The sequence below is a fragment of the Ahaetulla prasina genome, chromosome 7, assembly GCF_028640845.1.
Source record: "Ahaetulla prasina isolate Xishuangbanna chromosome 7, ASM2864084v1, whole genome shotgun sequence".
NCBI lineage: Eukaryota > Metazoa > Chordata > Lepidosauria > Squamata > Colubridae > Ahaetulla > Ahaetulla prasina.
In genome coordinates, this window is record NC_080545.1 from 68,308,495 (window position 1) to 68,335,165 (window position 26,671).

Consider the following 26,671-nt stretch of genomic DNA (forward strand, 5'->3'; position numbering starts at 1 on the left):
TTTTCCGCTAGTCTGTAGAAACTAGAAAGAGTCCTGTTGTCTCTGGGGTCTGGCTGCAAACACCCCATGCTACAAACAGCTTGTGCCAAAATCCTGCTTGGATTTAAACATAGACCTTTTTCAGCCAACCCTCAGAAATCAGACGGCGTTCTCTCAGCAGGTGGTAGCAACTTGGGACTTCCCTTTTAGCTTCCCCATTGACTTTCTGGGGAAGCCGTCAAATGGCAATGGCTTGGTTGCGGGGCACTTGGCAATTGACTATAAGAGCAAACTGGTTGCCAAGTGTTGATCACAATCACATAACTGTGAGGACACTGCAACGGCCATAACTTTGGGCACAGTCGTAAGTCTTTTCATTCAGTGCCATTGTAATTTTGAATTATCACTGAATGAATGGTCTCTTAAGCAAGGAGTATCTGTTCTTGTATGTAACATTATTTTAAGTATTATTTGAAGAATGCTATTGTACTCCTTTAATCATCTTTTCCTGAAACTGAAAATATCTAACTCTTTCCAGTTCTGTTTGTGGATCCTAGCTCTAGTTCCCAGTCATTCCCACTGTCTTTCTGAGAATTTGTTCCAAAGACTCTGAATCCTTCTTAAATATATGTGCCAAATTAGAGCAGAATCAAGGGGAACAATTCTTTCCTAATTTAGAAATATATTGATGCAGTATACAAGTGATTTATTTCCTTCTTTGCAATCTTAACACACTGCTGGCTTATATTCCAAGATCTTTTTCATAAATATCATTATTAACAAGATAACCCAATCCTATGTCTTTACATTTAATGTTTTTCCAAAGTGAAGAATTGTACAAAATTTCATACTTTTTAAGACATTTCTCCAATGAGTTATTGAATTATTTATTTTATCGGCCATCCATCTCACTCACAGAGCAGCAGTAATAGGGTTTAAAATATTCCATCACATTTTACACTTGTCTGCAAATGTTATGAGCATTTTCTCCATTAACATTGTATTTATTTATTTGGTTTATATCCTGCCTTTTATTTCAGCAGACTCCTATGTTTCTTCACAACAGTAACCCTATGAATTAAGTGGGCTAAAAGGGAGTGGCTGGCCAAAAGACCCAGTGGTTTATTTTTGTTTTGCTTTGTTACATTCTGCATCTGCAAGATTGTTAACAAGCTATTGCCTTAAAGTACATTTTTTAAGTATAAGGTCACCCTATGGCAGTGATGGCGAACCTTTTAGACACTGAGTGCCCAAACTGCACGTCTGCGCATGCCCAAACTGAAATGTGCACACGTGCATGCGTGAACATGTGCATGCGTGAACGTGCACATGTGCGGACATGCGCGCCTGCACAGCAGAGACCTCAAGACCAGCTGGCTGGCGGGAGGCAGGGCATCCCAACACCAGCAGCGCAGCAAGAGGTAAGATCTTTTTCTTTTCTGAGCTTCTCTTTCATCATTTGCAGGGAAACAGAAGCTCATGAAAGAAAAGCCATGGAGATCTGACCTGGGACGACAGCGCATGTGCTAGCAGAGAGGGCTCTGCATGCCACCTCTGGCACGTGTGCCATAGGTTCGCCATCATGGCCCAATGGCCAACGCTGTAGTCAAAGGAGAAAAATTGCAATCATTTATATACATTTTAAGGATGGATTTTTTTAAATAAATCCAGTATTGAGACAAAGACAACACTTTAGAAAAGATTGAACCAGGACATCAGCAAGTTTTTTTCAGTATTTCAGGAAACCAATAACCAGCATTTGGAAATTTAAAGTAACTGAAAATAAACAAACATTTCCTGACTATGTTTGTATTAGCTCAAGCTTCAGGCCTGCCTTTTCTCTCTATTATAATGTAATAGTAGATCATGTAGGATTTGTTTGTAGAAGACTGAATTAAATAGCAACAAAAAGCTCTACATTTCTTTAACTTTTTGTCACCATCATTAAGTGACTAATATACTAATTCATTTTTGCTTTATTTTAAACATATCTAAAAATGTTCACCTTTTTTATATTCACTGCCTTCTTTGCTAAACTGAGCTCATTATGAGCTTTCTCTTTCCAGCTCTACAGTTCCAGGCTTCCCATCTTCCTTTATGTCCACACAAATGTCATCCTCTTTTCAATCTCGTGTATCATTTTTTGCTTTCAAGTCTGCTTCAAGTTTTTTTACAGCTACCCCAGCTTCTTTATGTTCTCCTCTGTTGTTCAAGTTATTTATAATTGTGTTTTTAATGCCTCTTTCTTTAGGAACGTCTACCCATTGTAGACCCCTTTTCCCACCAGCTTCTCCTATCATAGGGTCCTACTTATCATTTCTCTGAATGAAATAAAATTCATTTTTTGGAAGACCAAGATACATATTAGATGATGGCCAGTTTTAGTTTCTCTTAAAGTCAAAATCATTCCAGGGCGACTTTTCCTTGAGTGTACTTAATTCATGTTTCCTTAATTCACTCTTCTTTATTGATTAGTTTTAGGCCTAGAATTTTGTTGGGCCTTTCCTTAACCCCTGGAGCAGGAAATTGACGAAGAAAACCATCAATCTAAAATTAATGCATTTGTATTCGTTACCTTCAGCAGAAAAAATATTTTCCTATTTTTTAAAAAAATGCTGTGGTTAGTTTGATCACACAATTCAAGAGAATAAATATTCTCATTTCCGGAACATGATTATCTGAAAAACATTTTGGCATGACATCTTTTTTGTTCTGAGACAAGCTCTTTAAGGGAATTGATGTCATGTCCTCCTTAGGTGACTCATCCTAAGAGTAAGAGGATGACTAGAAGGTGGCTAAACCAAGATATTCCCAGAGCTAGGCCCAAACATTAGGACTTGCAAAGAACCGATCTCCAAGCGTGAGGTTTGTTTCTTACAGCACTAGTGCAGATTCTCTAGCATACCCTCTAGTTCCAGGAGACGCCCAAGCAGAATATAATCAAATCTCAAGGAACTGAAATGTACAGAAATACATGACTGTAGAAAAGAGCTCTGTGAAAATGATTGCTTTTATTTTTGTTTTCTGAGCAAGACATCTACACACCAGCTGCAGTGAAGGTCTGAGAGCACCAGCATAAAACATTCCCTTGAAATCTGCTGACTGTTAAAGATAATGTATTTTGTAGCCCTGCTCTAATCCTCCAGGACTTGAAGCCAATTCATCCATCTGGATTCCTGAAGCGTGGCTTGAGACTTCAGAGTCTGCCTATCTTGTATATTTTTCTCCTTTCTGTAATTATGCCGTATTCCTTTATTTTAGGGTTTGGGAGTATACTTTTTTGCTTGGATCACTTGGGATGAAATAAGACAATTTTGCTTTCACAAAAGACTATGAAGGATCCCAAATTCATTCTTTTAGAGAAATGTGGAATCCTTCATAGTGGTAACAATTCATTGGAATATGATACACTCACCAGTTAACTTTGAGCCAGTGACATATTCCCTGTCCAACCTACTTCACAGAGTTATGATATTCAAATTGCTTGACATAGTGTAAGCCGCCCTGAGTCTTCAAAGAAGGGCAGGATATAAATGCAAATAAAAAAGTAAAATAAAATAAATACACAGGTTTTTAAGCTGTCCTAAGACTCCTGCAAAAAGGCAGAATACAAATCAAGCAATTGCACAGTCAGAAATTATTTTTGTTTGGTTGAGTGTCCCCATTCCTATCCATTATTGTGTATGTATAAATACAAAGTCATAGGAAGAAGCTTGTTGTTCTGTAGATCTCATTTCCTAGCAACGGCTATTATTCCCTTTGCTTCGCTTAGGGAGATTGCAAACATCATAACATCTGCTTGGAGGGTCAGTTCACATTCTAAAATTTGCCACTTTGTCCAGTTCAATATCCTGTGTGTTAATGGTGTTTTATTTCCCCTCCCTTTCTGTGTTTTCTGCTCATGGACTGTTCAGAATTGTTTCTAGAAAATGCAAGAGCAGACAAGGAGAAGAATTTCTTCATTTAAGGGAGATTTTTTTTTTTATTTTGCTAGGGAAAGACTGCCCTTATACAAACGTTAATGAACACATTCAGTACTTTAATGTCAAATGTTTTTTAAGTGTTAAAATATATACGTAAACCAAATGTATTGAGTTCTTCCTTCCACCTTCCCCCCATCACTTTTTTGTTTATTTCTTAATTTTCTTAAAGCTTCTTAGCATTTTCTAGAAACAGTTCTGAACAGTTCATGAGCAGAAAACACAGAAAGGGACCCTGTCTTATATTTTTTTGAACCCTGAAATATGCGTTTGGCCTTATTGCCATGTGCTCAAAAGCCCGATTGGGCTTATTATCAGGGGATGTCTTATTTTGGGGGAAACAGGGTATAGCTTCTTGGAAGTTAATTCTTTTCTGGGTAAAACATACATAAGGCTGTTGTATCCTGTTGAAAACATCCTATAGCAATAGCACTTAGAGTTATATACCACTTCATAGTGCTTTTACAACCCACTCTAAGCTGTTTACAGAGTCAATATATTGCCCCCAATAATCTGGGTCCTCTTATGATAGACTACTGCTTTTATATTGTTTGTTATTTATAAATAAATAAATTCATTATTGTAAATAATCTCTACTTTCTAGGAGGATAAAGGAGATAGCATGACTTCTTGCCTACTTTGACTTGCATCCCGTTCTGTCTCCCACTGTGCTGTTATTGATAAGTTGGGCTATTTCCTCCTTTTCCGTAGAGATAGATGAAAAGAAGGAATTAAGCTGATCCACTGGCCACCTTCTTACCATCTTCTCCCATTAGTGGACTGATCATTTCCTTGACTTTTCTTCTTGTATTGAAATAAACTATTTTTGTTATTTTTGGCAATTTTTTTGCAAGATTTAGTTCATTCAGAGCCTCAGCCCTCCTGATTCCATCCCTTCAGATTTGAGCTATTAATTTTGTTTTAGTTATGTGTTCCTCTTTCATTTTTTTTATAGTTGTCCTTCTTGTGCCTCAGTTTGTCAGAGTGTGCGACCATGCTAGTCTCATCTGGTATCTTTTGTTTTTCTTTTGGGCCTTTAGTATTTTTGTTTTTCAGAGTTTCCCATGCATCCTGAACTGTTTTTTCTTCTAGGATTTCCATCCATGAAATCCTTCCTAATCTTTCTCTTAGTTTGTTGAAGTCATCTCTCTTAATGTCTAAAACACTAGTCTGACTTTGTTCAATTACCCGTGCCTACCTGTGGCAAATTCTAGTATAACCTGGTCACTGTCAAACACAGGATATCAGGAATCCAGGCAGTTCAAATGAAAATATAGGTTTATTGTATGCTAAAGCTCTCTATAAGAATCTGAATTACTACCGGTCAAAGCAAGTTGGTGGTAGATAAAAGTTAATGGAATGGGCTGGACTTAGATATCTTGGTGCAAAGGGACTCATGATTCAGGATGCATTTGACCCCTTCCTCAGGAGGGGTCAAACCTGGTTATCTCCTACATTCACTCTGCCCTGAAATTCCTAAGACTTCTTCAATCATTTCATCCCTATTAGTTAAGATTAAGTCTTGTATAGCTGACCCTCTCTAGTTCCGACCTCCACCTTTCAGGTGACATAGTTGTAAGCTAGGCACATTAAAGGAAATATGTTTGATCTACTCACTGCAGAGTTTGTTTTCCAGTTGATGTAAAGATAGTTAAAATCTCATTACTATAGTGGTGTTTCCTGAATACTTCAGCTAACTGATTAGCAAAGAGTTCGTCTATTTCCTCTGCTTGGTTGGATGTCCTATAGTACACACCTATGACAATGTCATTTATTTTTCCTTTGATAGTCACCCAAATGCTTTCAAGAAGGCATTCATTCCTACCTTCCTTCATGTCATTCTTATTATTTATTCTTTTCAAAGAAGGAAGTATATAAGAGCCATCATCCTGCACATGTCATCTCAGTTGTGTGTAAATACTATGGAACTGAATCATAGTGTCATCTGCACTAGGCCCATATATTTAGTGTTTATTATTGAGCAGCATACAACATAATTACAGGATTAAAAAATTAAGGCCCTCATAGCTGCAATTCAGTATGTCATATGATAGTTGAAACATCCAGCAACAATCCATTGGCAAAACATTAAATTGGCCAAAAATAAACTGGGAAAATATACCATAGCTTAAATACTGGACAAATAAAATAGGGTCCAAAAAAGGAATGAAACTCTCTTTGTTTTGGATTATTTGAGAAGATATGTTGTGTTAAAGTTAGTGTATGTTGTTTGAAGTTTATTATTTCATAATTTATTTAGTTTATTCAGTTTATTCAGTTAACTAAGACTAGAGCTAATTATACTGTTGATAGCAGTATATGACATTTCAAATGCTGAAAGGCCTCATGCATATATTCTCAATAATTTTTGAAAATAGACATGTAAGCTGTTACAATGGGTTGGTGGTGGCATTTACTTCCTTTGGATTAGAGGCAGAGTTGAATTAGGAACTCACCAAATTATATTAGGAGTCCTGGGAAACTACTATTATTCTAGGTGGGCAGAAACCTGTACTGTTCTTTTTATAAGAACTTTTAAATGCTGGGTTAACCTTCTGTGTTCTTTGAAATGTGATAATTGGGCTAAAATGCACTATTTTATCCTAAAGGGTAGATTTTTATTATTTTTATGAATGAATTTACCCATGTAACAGCTGACTAGTATTTGGATAAGAAACCTTGTTAAGTCACTTCTTCACTGAACATACTAACAATGTCACAGACACTAGGGAGCACTATGATTCTAAAAACAGGTTTACGTTGCACTGAGAAAGACATCTGAACATGTTACTTATTAAATGCTGCAGTTTTTCTTTTGGTTGCAGAGCACTTTCTAAAAGAACAAATCAAAGCTCAGAATTCATAACTAATTTCAAAATGGCTAGTTTGACAGTATAATGGTGGATCATGAGTTTTATGTGCATCTTTGCTTGAATAGTTAAGAACCAGTTGTCTAACATTCTGGCCTGGGTTTCCTTTTAGATAACATAGAGATCACTGTCTATAGAATCTGACTTGCTTGCTGAAGGTGCTTCAGTCAGAATAATTTTGAGATAAATTTTGTCTAGTGGAAGCATTAATTGATTGTTTTCTAATTTCATTTAATGATCATTACATACATAGATGGATGTATTATGAAATGCTATATGGGTTTCCTTATTGCTTTCCCCCCACCATTTCTGTTTATTCTGCTAGCCCTGGCAACAAACAAAATCATTTTGTCTTGAGCTATTTGTTTACTGTAGCTACCAATAATGGCTCCTCTGTATTATAGTGTTTAGCAGCATCCATCATATCTCTAAATCATTTTTTTAAACGAGCCATTTAAAAGAGCACAACAGATTTTAAAAAATCATAAGCACGTGCAAAAATCATGAAGGACATTTTTCAAACACCCATTCTTACAGTGACCTCTTCTTACAGTGACATTTTGCTTATACTGAGTGATATTTTACTAGCTTAATATGTGTTTTTCTTTTTTCTCCCTCCCTCCCTCCTCTTTCTTTCTTTTTTGCAGCTTTTGTCATCTATAACTTTCTTAGCCTCTGCTATGAGTACCTAGGTGGAGAGAGTTCCATCATGTCTGAGATTAGAGGAAAGCCTATAGAGTGAGTATCTGGTATCTTAACTATACATATCCATATTTTATATGTGCTAGAACTGCAGGAAATTTGAAAGAGGTGCTTTGTGCCATATGGATTGTGAATGAAGCAGTTACTTTGAATGGTTCAAGAACATTTGCCTTTTGCAAGGCTTCTACAGATGAAAATTGTTTCAACTCTTGCAAAGGACGCAGCTGCTTTAATGATTTGAAGAGAGATGCTTCATTTGTATTCCCATATTTTTGTAAGGCACTTCTTTCAGATATTTTGCAATATAATCATTCTCTATTTAGTGGGGGAAAGACTAGATAAATATTAATTATAGCATTTGTTCTATCTCTTCTACAAGGAGCACTCTACAAGGAGATGATTTATATTTATAAGCCACCTAATTGCAACTCTTGTGATATATAGAAAATATAAAACATATAAGGAATCCAAAATGAAAAGAAACTAGTAATAAAAACTAGCCCTGATATTGAACAAAATTTGTTTACCATATCAATATCTGCCTTCAGCTGATTGATAAATTGGATTAGATTGTAATATTAGTAGCCTTTTTGTTCCTAATCCATCCAGAATTTAATTTTAAACATTCACATTGTGCAACGGCATTTCTGTTCTGTTTCTATTTCAAATTAACATTGAAATTAACAGTTTCCATACTGAGAACTTGTGGAATTTGCAATACTCTAGAAATACAAATAATGTAGTGTAGCTCTGTTGAAATGTGTAAGTTTTGTCTTAGAGCAGTAAAAAGAGTATTGAATCTTCCAGATTTAATTTGGCATGAAAAGCATGGTGAAAGAAATATTTGTGTGTCTATTTTATTTATTTGCTTCTTCTATAGATTTTTTTGAAAAGAGGTATCACATTGTCATTCCCTTGTTATATGCATAAACATATTTATTTTATTAAGCCAGTTCCATATAAAATTTTATTTTGTTCTAATTTGGCCTACTGTTCTGTTGCTTTTAGGTCCAGCTGCATGTATGGGACTTGTTGCTTATGGGGAAAGACATACTCGATTGGTTTTCTGAGATTTTGTAAACAGGTATGGATTAACAGTATCAAATTGAAAAACTGAGTACTATCACAGTGTTTTTCTTTCCCCCTCCATGGCATATTTAAGGGGGATCTCTTGAGATTCTTTAAGATTTATCTCATTGCTAGATATTTGGTTAATATGAGTGGATTTATCCAGGAAATTCTTTCCTTGTTCTATCATACTATTTTAATTTCAAATCATACAAGTAGTTATGGGAATTAGTCCTCCCTTTGTGACAACTTTAAAAATTAGAACTAGGGAAAAACAAAATTATTTAGTTCCCATTTAAGCTATGAGTTTGGGTAAATGAAGTGCGAGTTATGGAACAGGAAATTATGAATTGAAATTTCACTAGCTGCACTGATGTGACTCTCACTTCAGTTTTCAGCCAAGAGCCTTGCAATTAAAGAAACCTTTTTGGTATATAATTTTATTAAGAATTTTGATTGTAATAATACAAACTTAAAGAAAATAGAAAGAGCAAGGAAAGAGGAAAAAAAGAGAAGAAAGGGAAAAGTAAGACTATAATAAAGAATAAGAAAAATGACTTCCAATAACAACAAATGTATAACAAATTTAGTAACTTAATAACTTTTCCCCCTCTCTGAAGTTATTATTATTTATTATTATTATTATTTATTAGATTTCTATACCGCCCTTCTCCCGAAGGACTCAGGGCGGTGTACAGCCAAAATAAAAACAAACAATACAATATACAATTAAAACAAGAATTAAAAAACTTATTACACAATTTGGCCTAAGACTTTAAAACATTTAAAATTCTAAAAACCCATTAAAATTCATAATATAAAGTTTAAAAACCAACAAAATTTAAGCCAGCCCTGCGCGAATAAATAAATGTGTTTTCAATTCGCGGCGGAAGGTCCGAAGGTCAGGTATTTGGCGTAAACCAGGGGGAAGTTCGTTCCAGAGGGTAGGAGCCCCCACAGAGAAGGATCTTCCCCTGGGGGCCGCCAGCCGACATTGTTTGGCGGATGGCACCCTGAGAAGTCCCTCTCTGTGTGAGCGTACGGGTCGGTGGGAGGCATGAGGTAACAGTAGGCGGTCCCGTAAGTACCCAGGCCCTAAGCCATGGAGCGCTTTAAAGGTAGTAATCAGAACCTTGAAGTGCACCCGAAAGACCACAGGCAGCCAGTGCAGTCTGCGCAGGAGTGGTGTTACATGGGAGCTACGTGGAGCTCCCTCTATCACCCGCGCAGCTGCATTCTGGACTAACTGAAGCCTCCGGGTGCACCTCAAGGGGAGCCCCATGTAGAGAGCATTACAATAAACCAAGCGAGAAGTAACGAGAGCATGAGTGACTGTGCACAAGGCATCCCGATCAAGGAAGGGGCGCAACTGGCGAACCAGGCGAACCTGATGAAAGGCCCTCTTGGAGACGGCCGTCAAATGATCTTCAAACGACAGCCGTTTATCCAGGAGGACACCCAAGTTGCGCACCCTTTCCTTTGGGGCCAATAACTCGCCTCCAACAGTCAGCTGCAGCTGCAGCTGACTGAATCGGGGTGCCGGCATCCACAGCCACTCCGTCTTGGAGGGATTGAGCTTGAGCCTGTTCCTCCCCATCCAGACCCGTACGGCTTCCAAACACCGGGACAGCACTTCAACAGCTTCGTTGGGTTGGCCTGGGGTGGAGAAGTACAGCTGAGTATCATCAGCGTACAGCTGGTATCTCACCCCAGAGCCACTGATGATCTCACCCAGCGGCTTCATATAGATGTTGAACAGGAGGGGCGAGAGAATCGACCCCTGCGGTACCCCACAAGTGAGGTGCATCGCGGCCAACCTTTGCCCCCCCGTCAACACCGTCTGCGACCGGTCAGAGAGATAGGAGGAGAACCACCGATAAACGGTGCCTCCCACTCCCAATCCCCCTAATCGGCGCAGCAAGATACCATGGTCGATGGTATCAAAAGCCGCTGAGAGGTCTAATAGGACGAGGGCAGAGGAATAACCCCTGTCTCTGGCCCTCCAGAGTTATAAATGTTTATCATCTTCAGTATTAGTGTCAGCAAAAAGTCTCAAAAAAATAGCCAAAAATAACAGCATATCTTATTTTATGCACAATAAAGCAAAAGCAACATTCTGTGTCTTCCTTTTGCTTTTAGCAGTCTTAATCTTTAGTTCATTCAAACTTTGCTGTAGGATTTGATTCCTTTTCATTTCTTATTTGTCCCATTGCACAGATTTTTTTAGTTTCTTCTGTAGAGTCCATCTCTACAGAAAAGCATCTTTTTCTGAATCATTTTCTTTGCCATCTCTTGTTTCGTCAGATAAAATTTGTTTTACATCTGACATTTCTTCAATAATATTTTTGGACATAATCCATCCATAGAAGAGACATCATTATTGATATTGCTGCTACTATTTTCTGATTTCATTCTTCAGAAATCTCTTCAGTACTTTTATTGGTTATTGTCATAACCATTTTTTAGGCCTATATATCTTTCAAAGTTTCAGTGTTTCAATTTTATCTGGACCCCTGGTCCATTATATCTCTCTAAGATACAAATTTAGCTTTTTGTTGTTTATTTAAGACTCTTTAATTTCTTAAGCCTGTAATTAAAGTTTTCCTTTGTTTAGGATTAAATGTCTCACCTGACATTTTCAGACTTCATTCTAAAAGTCACTAATAACTTAAGAAGTGATTAACCACTTCTTAAGTTATTAGTGACTTTTAGAATGAAGTCACTCATTGTGATTTTAAGAGCGGTTAGAAAATGAAGTTTGCAAACTTTGTGTCCTTTGAAAGTCTCTGCTGCACTTGTGAGCAAGATGGCTAATCCCATTAGCTCCTGACATACAAATCCATTAAAAAAATAATCCTGAAATCTCTGCATGGGTCAAAGCATATGTAGTGACTTCCTGTTGTCTCCAGAGAGGTTTCAATGAACAGGTCTACTCATCACTTCCTTGGTCTTTTCTGCAATTGTTGACTTCACTTTTTTAGAGACGTGTTCAGTTAGCTCTACCTCTTCCGGAAGCTTCCAGCAATAGAAGACATTGACTTGCTGTTTCACTGAAAAAATAAGGATACTTGAGCAGGAACAGTAAGATAACTGAATATCAGGATGGTTGTTCTGAAGTAATTGTTCATTTTAACCAATTGATATTGGCAGTCATATCCATTTCATGGGAACATAGAAACATTGTATGATTTAACTATGCATAACTTTCAGTGTGACTTATTGCTTTTACTGCTGTAATTATTTTGAGTTCGCTCTTCTTACATATCTAGCTACTACTGACAAATTGCTGAAGAATTTAATAGTTTAAATAGTAATTTGTGAATATTAAAATGAATATGTTTAATGTTTATGTATATGCTGAACAGTATAAGCTTAAGAAGACAGGTCATAACGAAAAGGTGTTTTTTTTTTAATTTTTGTTTACAACTCAAAAGATTGGCATGAAGCAGTGTATGTACACTGCTTACATGGATAACAAAGGGTTTCTTTGAAAACAACTGTTGAAACTACAGGTTTGACTGGATCATCAATCCATTCATTTCTAGGAACAAGGAGCTGCTGTGTGCTTGCTCCTGGCATTCTGTTTGCCTAGAGCAAAAATGGCATTCTTAGGCCTCAGAAAGTGATAGGTGAAGAGATTCTGAAGACCCATCCTCGGCTTTGATTTGTCTCTTTGTCAGACATCTGCCTGATGACTGGGTAGTTGTGTAGGTCATTTGCTCCCACTTGTTCTTCCACTATGTCTTAATACTTTTTTCATGAGGAAGTGTTTAAAAATAAACACTTGTGGGATTGGGCTACAGGAAAATGATTAAACAGCACCCAGACTGAAGAAGAAGAAGAAGCTCAAATGCACAGTTTAACAATTAGCTTGACATTTTCCAGTTCACAAGTTGGCTCTGACTCACTGTTTGGAATGTGCTTTAATTTTAATCTCTTCAAGTCTTATGATCATCACTCAAGAATTATCAAAAACAAAACTTTCCTTTTCTTTGACTTTCTTTTCTGTCTGAATGGGCAGCTTCTAGTGGGTATATTATAAAAAAGTACTTCTTTTGAAACTATCGTATAGTTTTACCAGGGCCATTCTATCTAGGTGTAAAACATCAGGATAACACAAAATGGCAACAAAAAAGTAAACTTTTCTGTATCTTGGTGATACTTTCTAGAGGTTGTCTGTTGATATGGTAGTCCTACTCATCCTTGGACTCTTCTGTGGTTATTAGGCCTAGTTTACATTCAGCTGCATCCAAGACATATAGCTAACATTTCCCATACTTGAATCATTTCACAGCTTCCCAAAGATTTGGACCGTAGTCTAAGATAGCAGATTACATAGCTAAAACATTTCTAAAGTGCTATTTAGGCAGTCACTTAGGCCACTATTAGCTAGTATTGTTCCTTGCCTTCCAACGATAAACAGAACCACTGCTTTATACTTCATAAGCAGTGGCAAACAAATTTAATAAATAAATAAGGGCTAGAACATTATTGGCAATAATGATTATTAGCAGTTTAAAAAATTAAACAGAAATAATTTAAAAAGTCTTTAACAAAAGAAGCTCTTATACAAGAAATCCAATAAAATCTATATAGTATATGATCCTGCCTATTGCTAGGTTTATGCATCTGACAATAAATAGGACAGAAGTATGAAGTTATGTATGAATCTGACAGATGGACTTTTTTCCACCTTTTCCACCTTGGGAAACAAGCATGAAGTAAAATCTGATTGTCTCTTCTAGAATTTAATTCAGAGAAGTCACATCAGTCATATTTTTACCTTAAGTATAGTTAATTAGTATTCAAACCATCTGCTTAAACAGAAGAATGAAAGAAAGTAAGTGATCAGAGCTGTTTAAAGAACCCAGTTTTGTGCCGTTGGGATGCATTGGGACAACAGTTTCAGAATTCCCAATTGCTGGTGGGAAATTGTCAACCATCCCACTGTCATGCATAGCAAAAGAAACTCCCAGGACATTTTTATTAACAAGAGTAAAACTTTACTGATAGATCCATACAGGCATGGAAAAAGAAAAGCCAGTCCTAAGGTTTTGGTGCGAAGTGCAGTATTATGCACTTTTATTTTATTATTTCCAGGGCTGCCCATTGTCCATTGTCCACCAATCCAGGACAAGCATTTTATTTTGAGAAAACAGTGCACTTTTCAAAAGTCTTCAGCTCACGACCTTGGGGGTTGTACAATTTTGTCAAGCTGCAAATGGCTAACTTAAATTCCTCCTATCCCTCCCAGCTTCCCACACATTCCAATCATAACCCTCCCCCCTCCCAGGTTTCATTGTCAAGCTGTAATCAGAAAGAGGTGTTTTGCAAGTCAACCTTGACAGCAGTATTGGGAATTACACATCATTTTGTCTGCCTTTCTGTTTTTCTTTCCTCCAGGCCACTCTGCAATTCTGTGTGGTGAAGCCCCTCATGGCAATTATTACAGTTGTTCTTCAGGCATTTGGAAAGTACCAGGATGGAGATTTTGAGTAAGTAAATAGTTTAACTGTAAAGTCACTCTTTGTTAAGTAATACATACCTGACATGTGGAAACAAGTCAAGTCTTTATTTCAATCATTAAGCAGCAGAATAAAGCTTTGAATGGGAACTAGTTTTTGTAAAAAATGAATGCTTGCCGTAAGAACTGGGAGAACAGAAGAAGACTAGATGGATAAGAGAGAGTATCATAATAATAGTATTAGATATAGAGGTGAAAGATCAGAGCCAAATAATTATTTTGGCATATTTTATTTTATTGGAGAATGGATGGGACAAGATAGGGATAAAAAACAGTATATTGATTCTGTACTTGGTCAAACATGCATGTTTTTCCGCCTGTAATTACTATTTCTTCAGATACTTCCAGGCCCCATATTTATGTGTGGTATATGTTTATATTTATGTGAATATAATCACTTTATATTAGTAGGCTCCAGACAGAATAAAACAAAGAAAAGGCAATAAACCAGAATATAAATGGAGCTGATCTTAAATTCAAAACCTTAGACGAGTATCATGTGATCTTCATTTGACTTCAGGACAAAAGAAATGTTGGCAGTGACTTAATTTCTGGAAACGGGAATTACATTCCATAATTCAGATGCCACAGTTTCTTCACATGTTGTACTGTACTCAATGATGCTACTGTGTTTCCCCGAAAATAAGACTCTGTCTTATATTTTTTTGAATTATTTTGGGGGTGCAGGAGGCAGCAAGCGTGGCCACCTTAACGCTGGGGCAACCAAAGATGGAAATCTCCCCAGTGTTCTTGGCACTCACCCGCCTCCTATCCATCCATCCATCCCTCTTACCTGCAAACTCCCGCCCCGGTCCCGCCTCTCCACTGGGTGATCCCTGGCAGCCCCAGATGCCCAAAGCCTGTACCCGCCCAGCTCCCTTTTCCACAGCACCCGGCTCTTTATCAAGGGGGTGGCATGTGGGGTGGGGGAGAAGCAAGACGCGTGGCGCAAGATGGGGCTCACTCCTTTTGCTGTCTCTTCTCTCCTGCCTCCTCGCCAGGGGCCGGGAAGATGCGCAACGCGTATCTTACTTGCCTTGCAGCTCTGTTGCGTGTCTCTGCAGGCAAACACGTAGGGTAAAACCAAACTTCTCGTGAGTTTGAGAAATTTGAACATGCGAGGGTTTTTTTACCCTACATGTTTGCCTGCAGACTATGGCGAGACACGCGACAGAGCTGCAAGGCAGGTAAAATGGCTCCACGCACCCCAATGGTACTGTAACAGCAGCCTGGCTGCTGGCCTTCCCCACCGTCTCTTTGTCGAGAGGGGTGGCAGGTAGGGCAGGGGAGAAGTGAGATGCATGGAGTGGGATGGGGCTCCTCTTGCTGTCTCTTCTCCCCCTCTCACCAGGCATGGCAGGGCTTCCTTCCCCTGTCCAAATTGGGTGCAATTTGGGGCTGGCAGGTGGGGAGGGGTGGGGCTGGCAGGTGGGGAGGGGTGGGGCTGGGGAGACACAAGACGCGCGTCTTACCTGTTTGGTGACTGGAGAGTATATTTGGCTAAGAGAAAGTCTATACTGTAACTTTTCTTAAGATAAACTATACTAAAAATATCTGACATGTTCTTTTCTTTTCTTTCCAGTGTCAGAAGTGGATATCTCTATGTGACAATCATTTACAATATTTCAGTCAGCTTGGCTTTGTATGCCCTCTTCCTCTTCTATTTTGCCACCCGTGAACTTCTCAGTCCTTACAGTCCTGTCCTAAAATTTTTCATGGTCAAGTCTGTTATTTTCCTGTCCTTTTGGCAAGGTGAGGTATTGATCTACATGCTTACAACTCGCAAGCACAAATAATTGGGAACGTTTAGTAGCTCATTATAATTGAATAATGTTACATTTGATTTTTTTAATTTCCGATGCCATTTTTGTATGTTAACTTCATTTACAATTCAGTTGTAATTCAGACCTCTTCTTTAATCATTTCAGTTGGTTCCACTCTGGTGTAATAAAGCAATTCATTCAGTCAAGTGCCAGGCAGTTTGAGAATCAGATTATTTCCAATTGTCATGAATAGAAGGTGCTAAATAAACAAATCAATCCTGCAGCAGATTTTAGAACTATATACATAAGTTTGTTCATTGTAGTTTATGCAATAAATCCCCCATTTGAATTTAGCATCCCTTCTGGATCAGTACACAACCTACATAATCAACCACTGGTTACCATATCTATGCTATATGTTCAAATTAGCATAAAAACATAACAAATGAAAGCCTGGATTGGTTAGGGAAAACTTGACATCACATCTTGTATAATATAAATAACTACTTTTCTGAGTCTGATTAGTCATCATTCCAGACTTTGGATGGTATAAACAGACATAGAAAGTTTTTAAAACTTTTTAAAGATACATCATCATCAGTGTCTTTTCTAAACAGATTTTGATATATGCTGATTTTTTAAAAGTTTACTCTTTTAGGCCATCAGACATGGACTGTTGTTTGCAGTGGTTCAGATCTGTATTGTTATCTGAAGTATAGAAGGTGGTTCTAGAGAAGTATGGTTTAACAACATAGGGCATGAGTTCTACCTTATTTCCTACACTACATGAAACTACTGGGAAAGGTCATTTGATTCTTTGGAATAGGATGCTAGTCAGCTCAACCCCTCCCTTTGTTCTAACTCTAAAGAAGAAATAATTACCTTTTAACACTGACTAAATCTCAATAATAAGCTGTATGTTGAAAAGAATATTGGTATTCAACCCAGGGAAAACAGAGATGCTCTTGGTAAGGAGAAACTTGGATTTGGGCTTGAGATTACCTCTGGATTAGGTTTGAGTCCCCCAGAAAGAGTAGATTTACAATTTGGGAGTTCTCCATGACCCCCAACTATCACTGATTTTGCAACTGAGATGGGGAGCACTTTTGCACAATTCTGGCTAATGTGTCAACTGCAACTTTCATTTAGCTGATTGTATGCAGTGACTGCCCTAAGGAGCTGCATTTGGCTCCCATCATTTAGGAAGAAGTAAAAATACACCTCTCTCACCAAACATTTATTAATTTATTTTCATTTTTGGTTTTGCTACTAATTGCATTCAGAAGTTTAAAAAAAAGTTGATCACTAAGTATATTTTACACTCGATTTTATATTGTTATATTCTATTTTGAGATTTGAAATAAACTGTAGTAGAACAAAAACATAGGGACATTTAAATCATAGAGTCCAACTCCTTGCTTCGCACAGTAATCCAAATTAAATCATCTACACCAGGGGTCTCTAACCTTGGCAACTTTAAGACTTGTGGACTTCAAATCCCATCCAGTGGTGGGATTCAGCCAGTTCACACCACTTCGGGAGAACCGACTGTTAACTTTGTGAGCAATTTGGGAAACTGGTTGTTGGAAGAAATCATTAGGGCAGAGAACCTGTTGTTAAATTACTTGAATCCCACCACTGCCAGAGTTCCTCAGCCAGCAAAGCTTTGGGAGTTGAAGTCCACAAGTCTTAAAGTTGCCAAGGTTGGAGACCCCTGATCTACACAATGTAGTTGTCCAGGGTTTTCTTGAATACCACAAATGAAGGGTAACTTTCTAGATAATTGGCTTCATTGTTAAACCATTCTTATCTTTTGTTTTCAGTGGCAATCTGTTTTTCTGTAACTTAAAACCATTAATATGTCTTCAAGATGGAAGAAGCTACATGGCCTTCCCCACAAAAAAAAAGAGAGGGGGAGGAGAGAGAGAGAGAGAGAGAATATGAAACAAAATACATTAAGCAAAAAGATTTAACATAACTAAAATAAATGAGAACATGAACCAAAATCAGTGATAATCTTAGTGAGAAATGTTTGTACTGAGATATCAGCAATTAATAATAATCCTCTTTAAAAATGTTAAAAGGAATACATGGGGGAAAGACACTTCAGAATATTTCTTTCATTTCAGGGATGCTATTGGCCATTTTGGAGAAGTGTGGTGCAATCCCTAAGATCCGCTCGGCCAATGTATCTGTGGGGACCGTAGCGGCTGGCTATCAGGATTTCATCATCTGCGTGGAGATGTTCTTTGCAGCTATTGCTCTGCGGCATGCATTCCCTTACAAGGTCTATGCAGACAAGCACCTAGATGCTCAAGGTATGGAGGTCATTACTGAATTTGCAATAAAAAGCTGACTTAATTCACTCTCTGAATACTTCATTTGAAAAGTAGAATGTGTTTTCTTTCTGTCGTATTTGTACATAGATTCGTACCAGATCGGGTTTTCATTTCTCTGAACACGGCTATTTAGAGATAAAAGACAATTTTATGTAGGATTATAGGTCACTGTCCTGTGAGCTCCACCAGCAGTTTTCTAGACTTATAAGGACTCCCCTACATAGATTATGAAATGAACAAAAGGTGACTAGGAGGCATATTCCTGTTGAATGTGCATCTATGTAAAATAAGAGAAGTCATTTTAGAATAACAGTCTTAAAATAAAGAGAGTAGAAATATTGAAGGCCCAGGAAAGCCAAGTAGTATTTTGACCACTAGAACTCATCTCCAAGGATGTAAATACAGACAGTCAGCATCACAAGTCTTGTGTTCTCTTTCTTTTTTAATATTAAAAGTGGGATCAGTGCTTTTATTTCTATTTTAAGGGGTCCTTGATGTTCTCTGTGCTTGGTGGTTTTCTTGCAGCAGTTTAATTACCAAACTAGGTAACATCATGAGTGCTAGTAGGGAGTGAGACTTGCTCTCCGTTTATGTTCTAATGGTTTGCCCTGTCAGTGTTGGTGGGAATGGTCTTGGTGATTCTTTGATTAGCCTATTTGCTGTTAGCATGTTTCTCAGTTCCTTGATTGCAGTATTGTTTACTTCTTGATTGTTGGTCTGATGTTAATCTTGGTGTCAAAGAAGTAAACGGTACCCCAATCAAGGAACTAGAGAACAGCTAATAGTAAACTAATAGTAAGCTAATAGTAAACAGGCCAGTCAAAGAATATCCAACACCACTCCCATCAACACTGACAGGGCAAGCCACTGGAATATAAATTTAAGAGCAAACCCCACTCCTTACTAGCATTGATGATGTTACCTACAATGAAACAGCTTCAAGAAAACAACCAAGCTCAAAGAGCACCAAGGACCTCCCTCATTTCAACCCTGTGCAACAAATATTGTCCTTCATTGGTATCTCTATTGTGCTGTTTAGAATTGATTATATAGATTTTTTTTACTTTTTTGTTTGAGTAAGAGCTTTGGTGAAATTGGGTGGAGGGTAAGAGTAAATAATTCAACTTGCTATACAACCTGCGAATTGCTTGCCATTTCAGACTGTTGTTTCCTATATCTTCCTCTTTTTTTTTTCTCTCCTCCTTTTCTCTTTCCCTTGCTTTGGGCTCTGGTATCTGGCGCAGCTGTTCCATCATATGGTCCATATGGTAGGTGCCAAGCTCTCTCTGCACTTGTTTGTTTCTTCGTTGTTGAGACACTTCAGCTTCCTGCACTATTTCTCCTAAATCATACGTTAGAAACAGCAAATATTTGTACTTTGGGGAAAATATATTTCCTGAACGCTACAAAAGTTCTGCCTGATAGGAAAAGCTGTAATGAAAACTTTAAAAAACCTACAGCTGGAGATCAGCATCTCTAATGGGCTTGTACAAAATATGACTCAATATGCCTTCAGTAGTGAAATATTAGTATATAAGACAATATGAAACACTATTGCTTTTGCTGCAGTAGATTACAGGTAGTCCTCGCTTACTAACTGCCTCATTTAGTGACCATTAAATTTATGCTGGTTTTTTAAAAGAATAACTTTGCAGTTAATTTATGATCATCATAGTCACGTGATTGCTGTTTGTGTACTTCCAGTGGAATTAAGGGCGAATACCAAAGTAAAATCATATGTTGCAGTCAGTTGCTGTTTCACTTATAAATGGAGTTGCAGGTCTCAATTATGGGTGCTAAGCAAGGACCAGCTGTAATATGTCCACACCTCTGGAAATTATCTATACTATAGGTTATCACTGCTTTTGTTTCTTTAATTGACATTGTGTACTATCCAAAATGTCCCAATGATCTTTTTACTTTAATATTTTACTTCAATCATAATCGACATATTGTGAATAAAAGTAGCAAAGGCATTATTATTATTTTTCTGTAACTGTATGTGATCTACACTAGCGGTCCCCAACCTTTTTGGGTGCCAGGGATTGATTCCATAGAAAAAGATTTTTCCGCAGACCAGATTTTACACACTGCCTATACACTCCACACATGCACAGATGGGGCTTTGTTCATTTGTGTGGCCTGGTTTCTGGCCGTGGCCTAGGGGTTGGGGATCCCGATCTACACCATTGGTAGGCAAAATACAAATTTTCTAATTTCTGATCTCTAGGTGATTCACAATTTAGACTCCCCCCCCCTTTTTTTTTTTAAACAGGAACAACAACAAAACAATCCACTCACTTCTAATTATATGCTAAATAAATAAAGTTTTAAAGTTTTATGTATTTATTTAAGAAAATTGACTGGATCGCTTACAAAGATAAGATTTAGAGTTGGAGTCGATATTTTTTATGAAAGAACTGAAAAAAACCCAAAATGTACTTAAAATACGTTAAATCCTAATTTGAGGTAGTATCCAAATTTCTTTAGTTGTCAAAGTTAATTCCTGCGTAATTCATGCCCTTGTTAATATATGGGCACCAGAAGAAACTGCTGTAGGTAGCTTTTGAAAAGATTTTATGGGATAACTGGAGAAAAGCTTCCATTTTTCAGGTACGCAACTTGGGCGTGCTCCTGGATGGTCGGTTGTCCTTTGAAGATCATTTGACGACCGTCTCCAGGAGATCTTTTTATCAGGTTCGCCTGATCCGCCAGTTGCGTCCCTTCCTGGACCGGGATGCTCTATGCACGGTCACTCATGCTCTCGTTACCTCTTGTCTGGACTACTGCAATGCTCTCTACATGGGGCTCCCCTTGAAGAGCACCCGGAGACTTCAGCTAGTCCAGAATGCGGCTGCACGGGTTATTGAGGGAGCGGTTCGGAGCTCCCACGTAACACCTATCCTGCGCAGACTGCACTGGCTACCTCTTGTTTTCCGGGTGCGCTTCAAGGTATTGGTTACCACCTTTAAAGCGCTCCATGGCTTAGGACCAGGCTACTTACGGGACCGTCTACTGCCGGCCTCTATCTCCCAGCGTCCGGTATGTTCCCACAGAGAGGGACTCCTCAGGGTGCCGTCAGCCAAACAGTGTTGACTGGCGGCCCCAGAGGAGCCTTCTCTGTGGGGCTCCTGTGGAGCAGGCTTCCCCTCGGGCTTCGACAACTACCTGACCTTAGGACCTTTCGCCACGAACTTAAAACCTATTTATTTCGTATGGCTGGACTGGCCTGATTTTAAATTCTAAATTTTAAATTTTAATTGAACTTCGATGGGTTTTAAATTTCTGTAATTTTATGGGGTGCAATGTTATTTTAAATTTTCTGGCAAATTTGAATCAGTTTTTAAGGGTTGTTTTAATTATGGTGTATGTTTCTGTTTGTATTTTATTTGCCTGTTCACCGCCCTGAGTCCTTCGGGAGAAGGGCGGTATACAAATTAAAACATTATTATTATTATTATTTTTCACATACGGTGTTTCTTTCTAGGACGGTGTGCCCCAATGAAGAGCATCTCTAGCAGCCTTAAGGAGACCATGAACCCCCATGACATCGTCCAGGATGCTATCCATAACTTCTCCCCAGCCTACCAGCAATACACACAGCAGTCCACCCTGGAACATGGACCACCATGGCGGAATGGCAATCACATCATTTCACGTTCTCATAGCACCTCTGGTGTCCGTGACAATGAGAAGACCCTGCTTTTGAGCTCGGATGATGAGTTTTAAGGTGTTGGTGGAACATGCCATAGTCTGGAACTTTCCTTTATTTATTGAACCAGAAAACAGATTATATTCCTTTTTTACATGGTGCTCAAGTCAGGATTGGGCACCTTCTGATGCCAATTGTAAGCAAGGACCATTATGGCTAATGCGGGTGGTATAGACTTTCTTTTCTAAAAGCTTAACTAGTGCACATTCACTTAATAAAGAAAAAATAAAAAAACACTAAATTGTAGACTAGAACAGAGGTGTAAGATCAGTAAAATGCATTATGTTTGAATAGTTTTTATGTTATTTGTAAGGCAAAGGGTTGGCAATACTACAAAAATCAGACAAATGATTCCCAAGAAATGAGGCTGTATCTTTATTAAATTGCTAAATTATTTGAAATGAAACTAGCAGATAATTTGCTTTCTGCACTCTATTATGAAAAGGTAACTCCACCCTCACAATTCTGATTATTTGAGGATAGACTTTCATCCTTAGCTATTGCCCTGTTAATTTGTTCTGTTAAGTTTTTCATTGTGGCCAGGATTTATTTTAATTAATATTCCAAATTATGATACGCAGTTAGTCTTTGCAGAAGATCCAAAGGGGGGAAGACAAGATTGAAACAATCCATAGATCTTTTTCCCTATGCAGAAGTGAAATATAACATTTGTGGGTATTTTTGGTTGCCCAGTATTTCAAAGGAATCTGCAAGGTATTTTCTGCAAAACAAGATTTCTCCCATCTGTATAGAAAGACATCTCTGTAAGAACCCAGTGATCCAGAATTTCAGGGAAAGCTGCCCAAGATACAAATCTGGATGCATATTCCCAGGAAAGTTGCTTAATAGATAGAAGCACGCATCCTATATATACATATATATTGGATGCGGGTCATGTTGAATTATTTTTCTTTGGACCTCATCTGATCTACCTAGATACCAAATCCAAATGTGCAAGACTGCTTCCCTCCATTGATTTAATTTGTGATTGTATGCACTGTTAGAATCTTGTTGCCTTTTGTCATTCGTGTTTTCTTCTGGAGGGGCAATTGTACAAGCAGTGATACAGAAATCTCTTTTGCCTTGTCTGTTTTTGAGCCATGCATCTCCTGAACTTTAAATTCTATAACATTTATGGCAAGTTACCATTTGTCCCTTCTGCTGTAAATATTTTACCTATGTTAATAGTTAATTTTAAGTGCAGTGGGATGGAATTCACCTAAGATGGAGAACATTCCATTTTCCCTTCCCTTCCTCTTGTTCTGTTCCAGTCTGGCCAAGAGATCTAAACATATCTGTGTGGTGTGTGGGTATTACCTTTGCCATTATTTTCTACAACCCATGAGATTAAAACATGCTGATCTCATTTAGGCATGATGTATCTTTTGTCTAAGAATCACAGGCTCCCTTTGCAAGCAGTAAAATCTGCTGTCACTGGTTTTGCCAGACACATTATAGAGCTGAAAAGGGCAATCAGATTAATTGCAATATATTGCACGTCTTTGTTGCTGTTGTGGTTGTGGTAACTGTGCCTGTTTAACACATTGCTGCATAAAAGGGGGGTAACATTAGGCCCCTCCTGAGTCTCCTGCATAGATGATGAAATCAGTAATGCTGGCTCTGTTCTAAGTTGCTGGGTCTCCCACGGCATGTTGTGGTTATTTGGCACTTTTTCATATGGTGCTTTTTAACCCTGTCACTGAAGAGTGTAAATATGAGGATCTCAGGGGGGTTGACTCTATTGCTCCTTTTCTCTGTGCCTTAATATTCTCACCTGAGACCTCCACACATGCCATATTAGAGCAAAGACAGATTTCTACAGCAATTATTAGCATCCTTTGTCCAAATTGTACTTGTTTGGGCAAAATGTGTTTGTGTGGACTTGGGAGCTTCGCTGAAGTTTGTTTATTTTTTTCCTGGACAGATAGTGAGCTTGTGGCTGCTGTCATTATGGTTTGCACTTCTCTTTTTCCAGAAGATATTGGAGAGAATTTGGATAATGGAGGACAAAAGCTCCATTCAAATTTTCTGCCTGAAATAGAGAACTTGAGATATGAAGAAAGGAAGACAGAACAGGAACATGTTTCTGTAAACACACAATCATCTGCCTTGCTTCAATTTGACTTGTACAATGTACTCAGATGAGCTAACTTTTAAAATCCTGTCATTGGTTCCGGGCACCCAGAATTCCACAAACTGTCAGTAGATAATTGATATCCAATTAAAATAACAGACCAGTGGCAGCAGAACTATGATGCAAAGTTCCTCTGCCAGGAAATCCTGGATGGATATATATATATATGATATAACTTTGGCCAAAGTAACATGAGTATGTTTGTAACTCTTAGTAAAGGAAAGTTGAACACTGTTCTTGCATAAATTATGGAGTTCAGCTCCCTGCAATTGGGGAGTAAGGTCCGTTCAATTATCCTTCAGTGCCAGCAGTAGGGAATTTTTATTGAATAGGATGACATACGACCTCAATATTTCAAAGAGATGTTGAAATTAGCATTTTTCTGCCGTTTATGAAAGAAGCTGGACCTTTTCCCAGCTTTGATCTTGTGTAAAAGCCAGGAAAAGTGTTGCTGCTGCTTTAAGGAATGACATTCACGGAAGTTAAGGTGACTCTTACAAAGCAACCACATTTTTTTCAGCCATCTGAAGAAACCTGAACAAGGTCAGGCTCCTTTACTGAATTGCAGAACCTCTCATGCACTTCCAAATCATGTTTGAAGAAGCATGCACAGTCTTTCTACCGGTATTTATTTCAGCACTACTTTGCTTCCAAATAATTTTCCTAATTATCTCGCTCTCAGTATACCTTGCTAATACTTGCACGTGTGAAAAGTTTTCATCATTAGCCTCCTTTTTAAATAGAATGGGTGAATAATGTGACTGACCTGCAGATATTTCAGTGTTGGGGAGAGCTCTATTTTTTATTTGTATTAATGTAGACCACATATATGTATACTATATGTACAAGCTGATTACGTTGAAGCAACCTATAAGCAGTTTTAAGTGGTTTGACATCCACAAAGCAAATACCCTGGGTCCAATAAAAAATTAGAGCCATATGAAAGCACCAGTGCTGTGTGTTGGGAAGAGTTTATTGTATATCCTTTCAGGAAAGAGATGATTGGTCAATGTTTGCCCATCTCTGTTAGGGTTCCTGGGAGACCAACCATTTAAAACATGTGCTTATACATGAGTCCCATCAAAATAATATTGGCACTGCCTGCTTCTTGATCAGCTCCTTTCCTCTCTCTCTCCTTGGGTGTTTTTTTTTTTTTTTTGCCATGCAGCATACTGCGAGTTTTGTTTTTACTATTTTTCCATATAGTTTAGATATTTGTATATAAATGGGGGAAAAAAACTGTATAATAAGACAGAGTTACTTAGTTTTGTACCTACCATGTAATAACTGATGTGAGCTCAGAGACAAGCTGTTGTCTCTGTTTTGTTATTTGTGATGTTATACTGCTTTGCGGAAACAAGCAAATATGACAAATAAAGATATAGAGATAATATAGATTGTATTTATATACGTTTCTGGTGTTTTTGTTCACTTTCTTTCTGGAATTACTTTTTAAAAGGTAGCAATTTTTTAAAAATTCTGCACTTTGTAAAGGTTGCAGAGAATTGTTTTTTAAAAAAGAGTTAATATGCCACATGGGAAAGACTTGAAAAAGGCAGGTACCTCCAGTCAATGAAATTTTCCACTTGATACAGAATTACTTTACAAAGCGTTATTCTAACATAATGGAGTCGATGTGAAGGGGATTCAAAATCCAGTAAAGATCGTTTCCTATTCCTGAAATAATATTCTGTTCAAATTTGGGGAATTCTTTTATTTTCTGTTGGAACTAAAATACTGACATCAGAAATACAATATTTCTTTTCAGTTAATGCTTCATTAACAGCAAAAAGCTGAGCAGAACATTTGAATTGGAGACTCAGAACAGGAAAGGGCACTAAAGGAGTAACCTGGTAACCTCTCATAGCTTGGTTGTGTAACTTTACTGATCCCAAGAATCTTATTTCCTGCTTCCTTGCCCTCCCACACCCCCACCCACACATAGAAATTTTGTTTATCTAGGTCAGAAGTCAGATAAACAACATCTTTTATCAGAACTAGCAGTGGCAACCTAGCGATGGGTATGGTTACATACGGCTAGTAATGGATAAATGGGTAAACTTGGTTCAGGTTATGTGTTTTGGGCTGGAAGGTACTGATTTGCCAGCTATTTTGGCAGAGTAGGGGTATCAGTTTTAACCTTTGCGTGGCTTCATTTGAATTACAGTTTTTTATGCTTAGACTTGTTTTGTGTCTAAGTCATAAAAATGAGGAAGTTTAGTCCAGTTAGGTCCGACATGAAAAGAGTGGGGAAGAGAATGTACTGGTGGAAGATACTAAGTATCAACCACTTGTAGACCTTTAGATTCCCCATATACCTTAAGAGAAGAAGAAGATCACTTTTCATGCATATTCTTGTCTCAGTGCTTCCTCAGACTTCTGAAGGCAGTGCCAGAGAACCATTCTTTCCCATTCTTCTCTATTTCCTCACCATCAGGAGCAAAATTGCAAGATTTTTCCATTTCTTGTTCTATTTCCACCATTTTAAGGCACATTCACATAGCAGTTTTTCATTTTATTTCCACCCCTTTAACAACTGTCTTAGGTAAAGGTAAAGGGTTCCCCCGCGCATGCGTGATAGTCATTTTCAGCTCTAGGGG

The 26,671-nt window shown here is 38.0% G+C and overlaps 1 protein-coding gene across 2 annotated transcripts in view; it reads left to right on the forward strand.

The window, feature by feature from the left end:
* TMEM184B (transmembrane protein 184B) overlaps positions 1-25,473 on the forward strand; it is a 38,781-nt gene extending 13,308 nt beyond the window's left edge. For both annotated transcript variants that reach the window (XM_058189977.1, XM_058189978.1), the window contains exons 4-9: positions 7,477-7,567; positions 8,540-8,615; positions 14,003-14,094; positions 15,706-15,875; positions 18,016-18,204; positions 21,713-25,473. In XM_058189977.1, coding sequence (XP_058045960.1) covers positions 7,477-7,567; positions 8,540-8,615; positions 14,003-14,094; positions 15,706-15,875; positions 18,016-18,204; positions 21,713-21,954 — 860 coding nt within the window. In that variant the 3' untranslated portion in view covers positions 21,955-25,473. The remainder of the gene's footprint in view (positions 1-7,476; positions 7,568-8,539; positions 8,616-14,002; positions 14,095-15,705; positions 15,876-18,015; positions 18,205-21,712) is intronic.
* Positions 25,474-26,671: the final 1,198 nt, after the last annotated feature.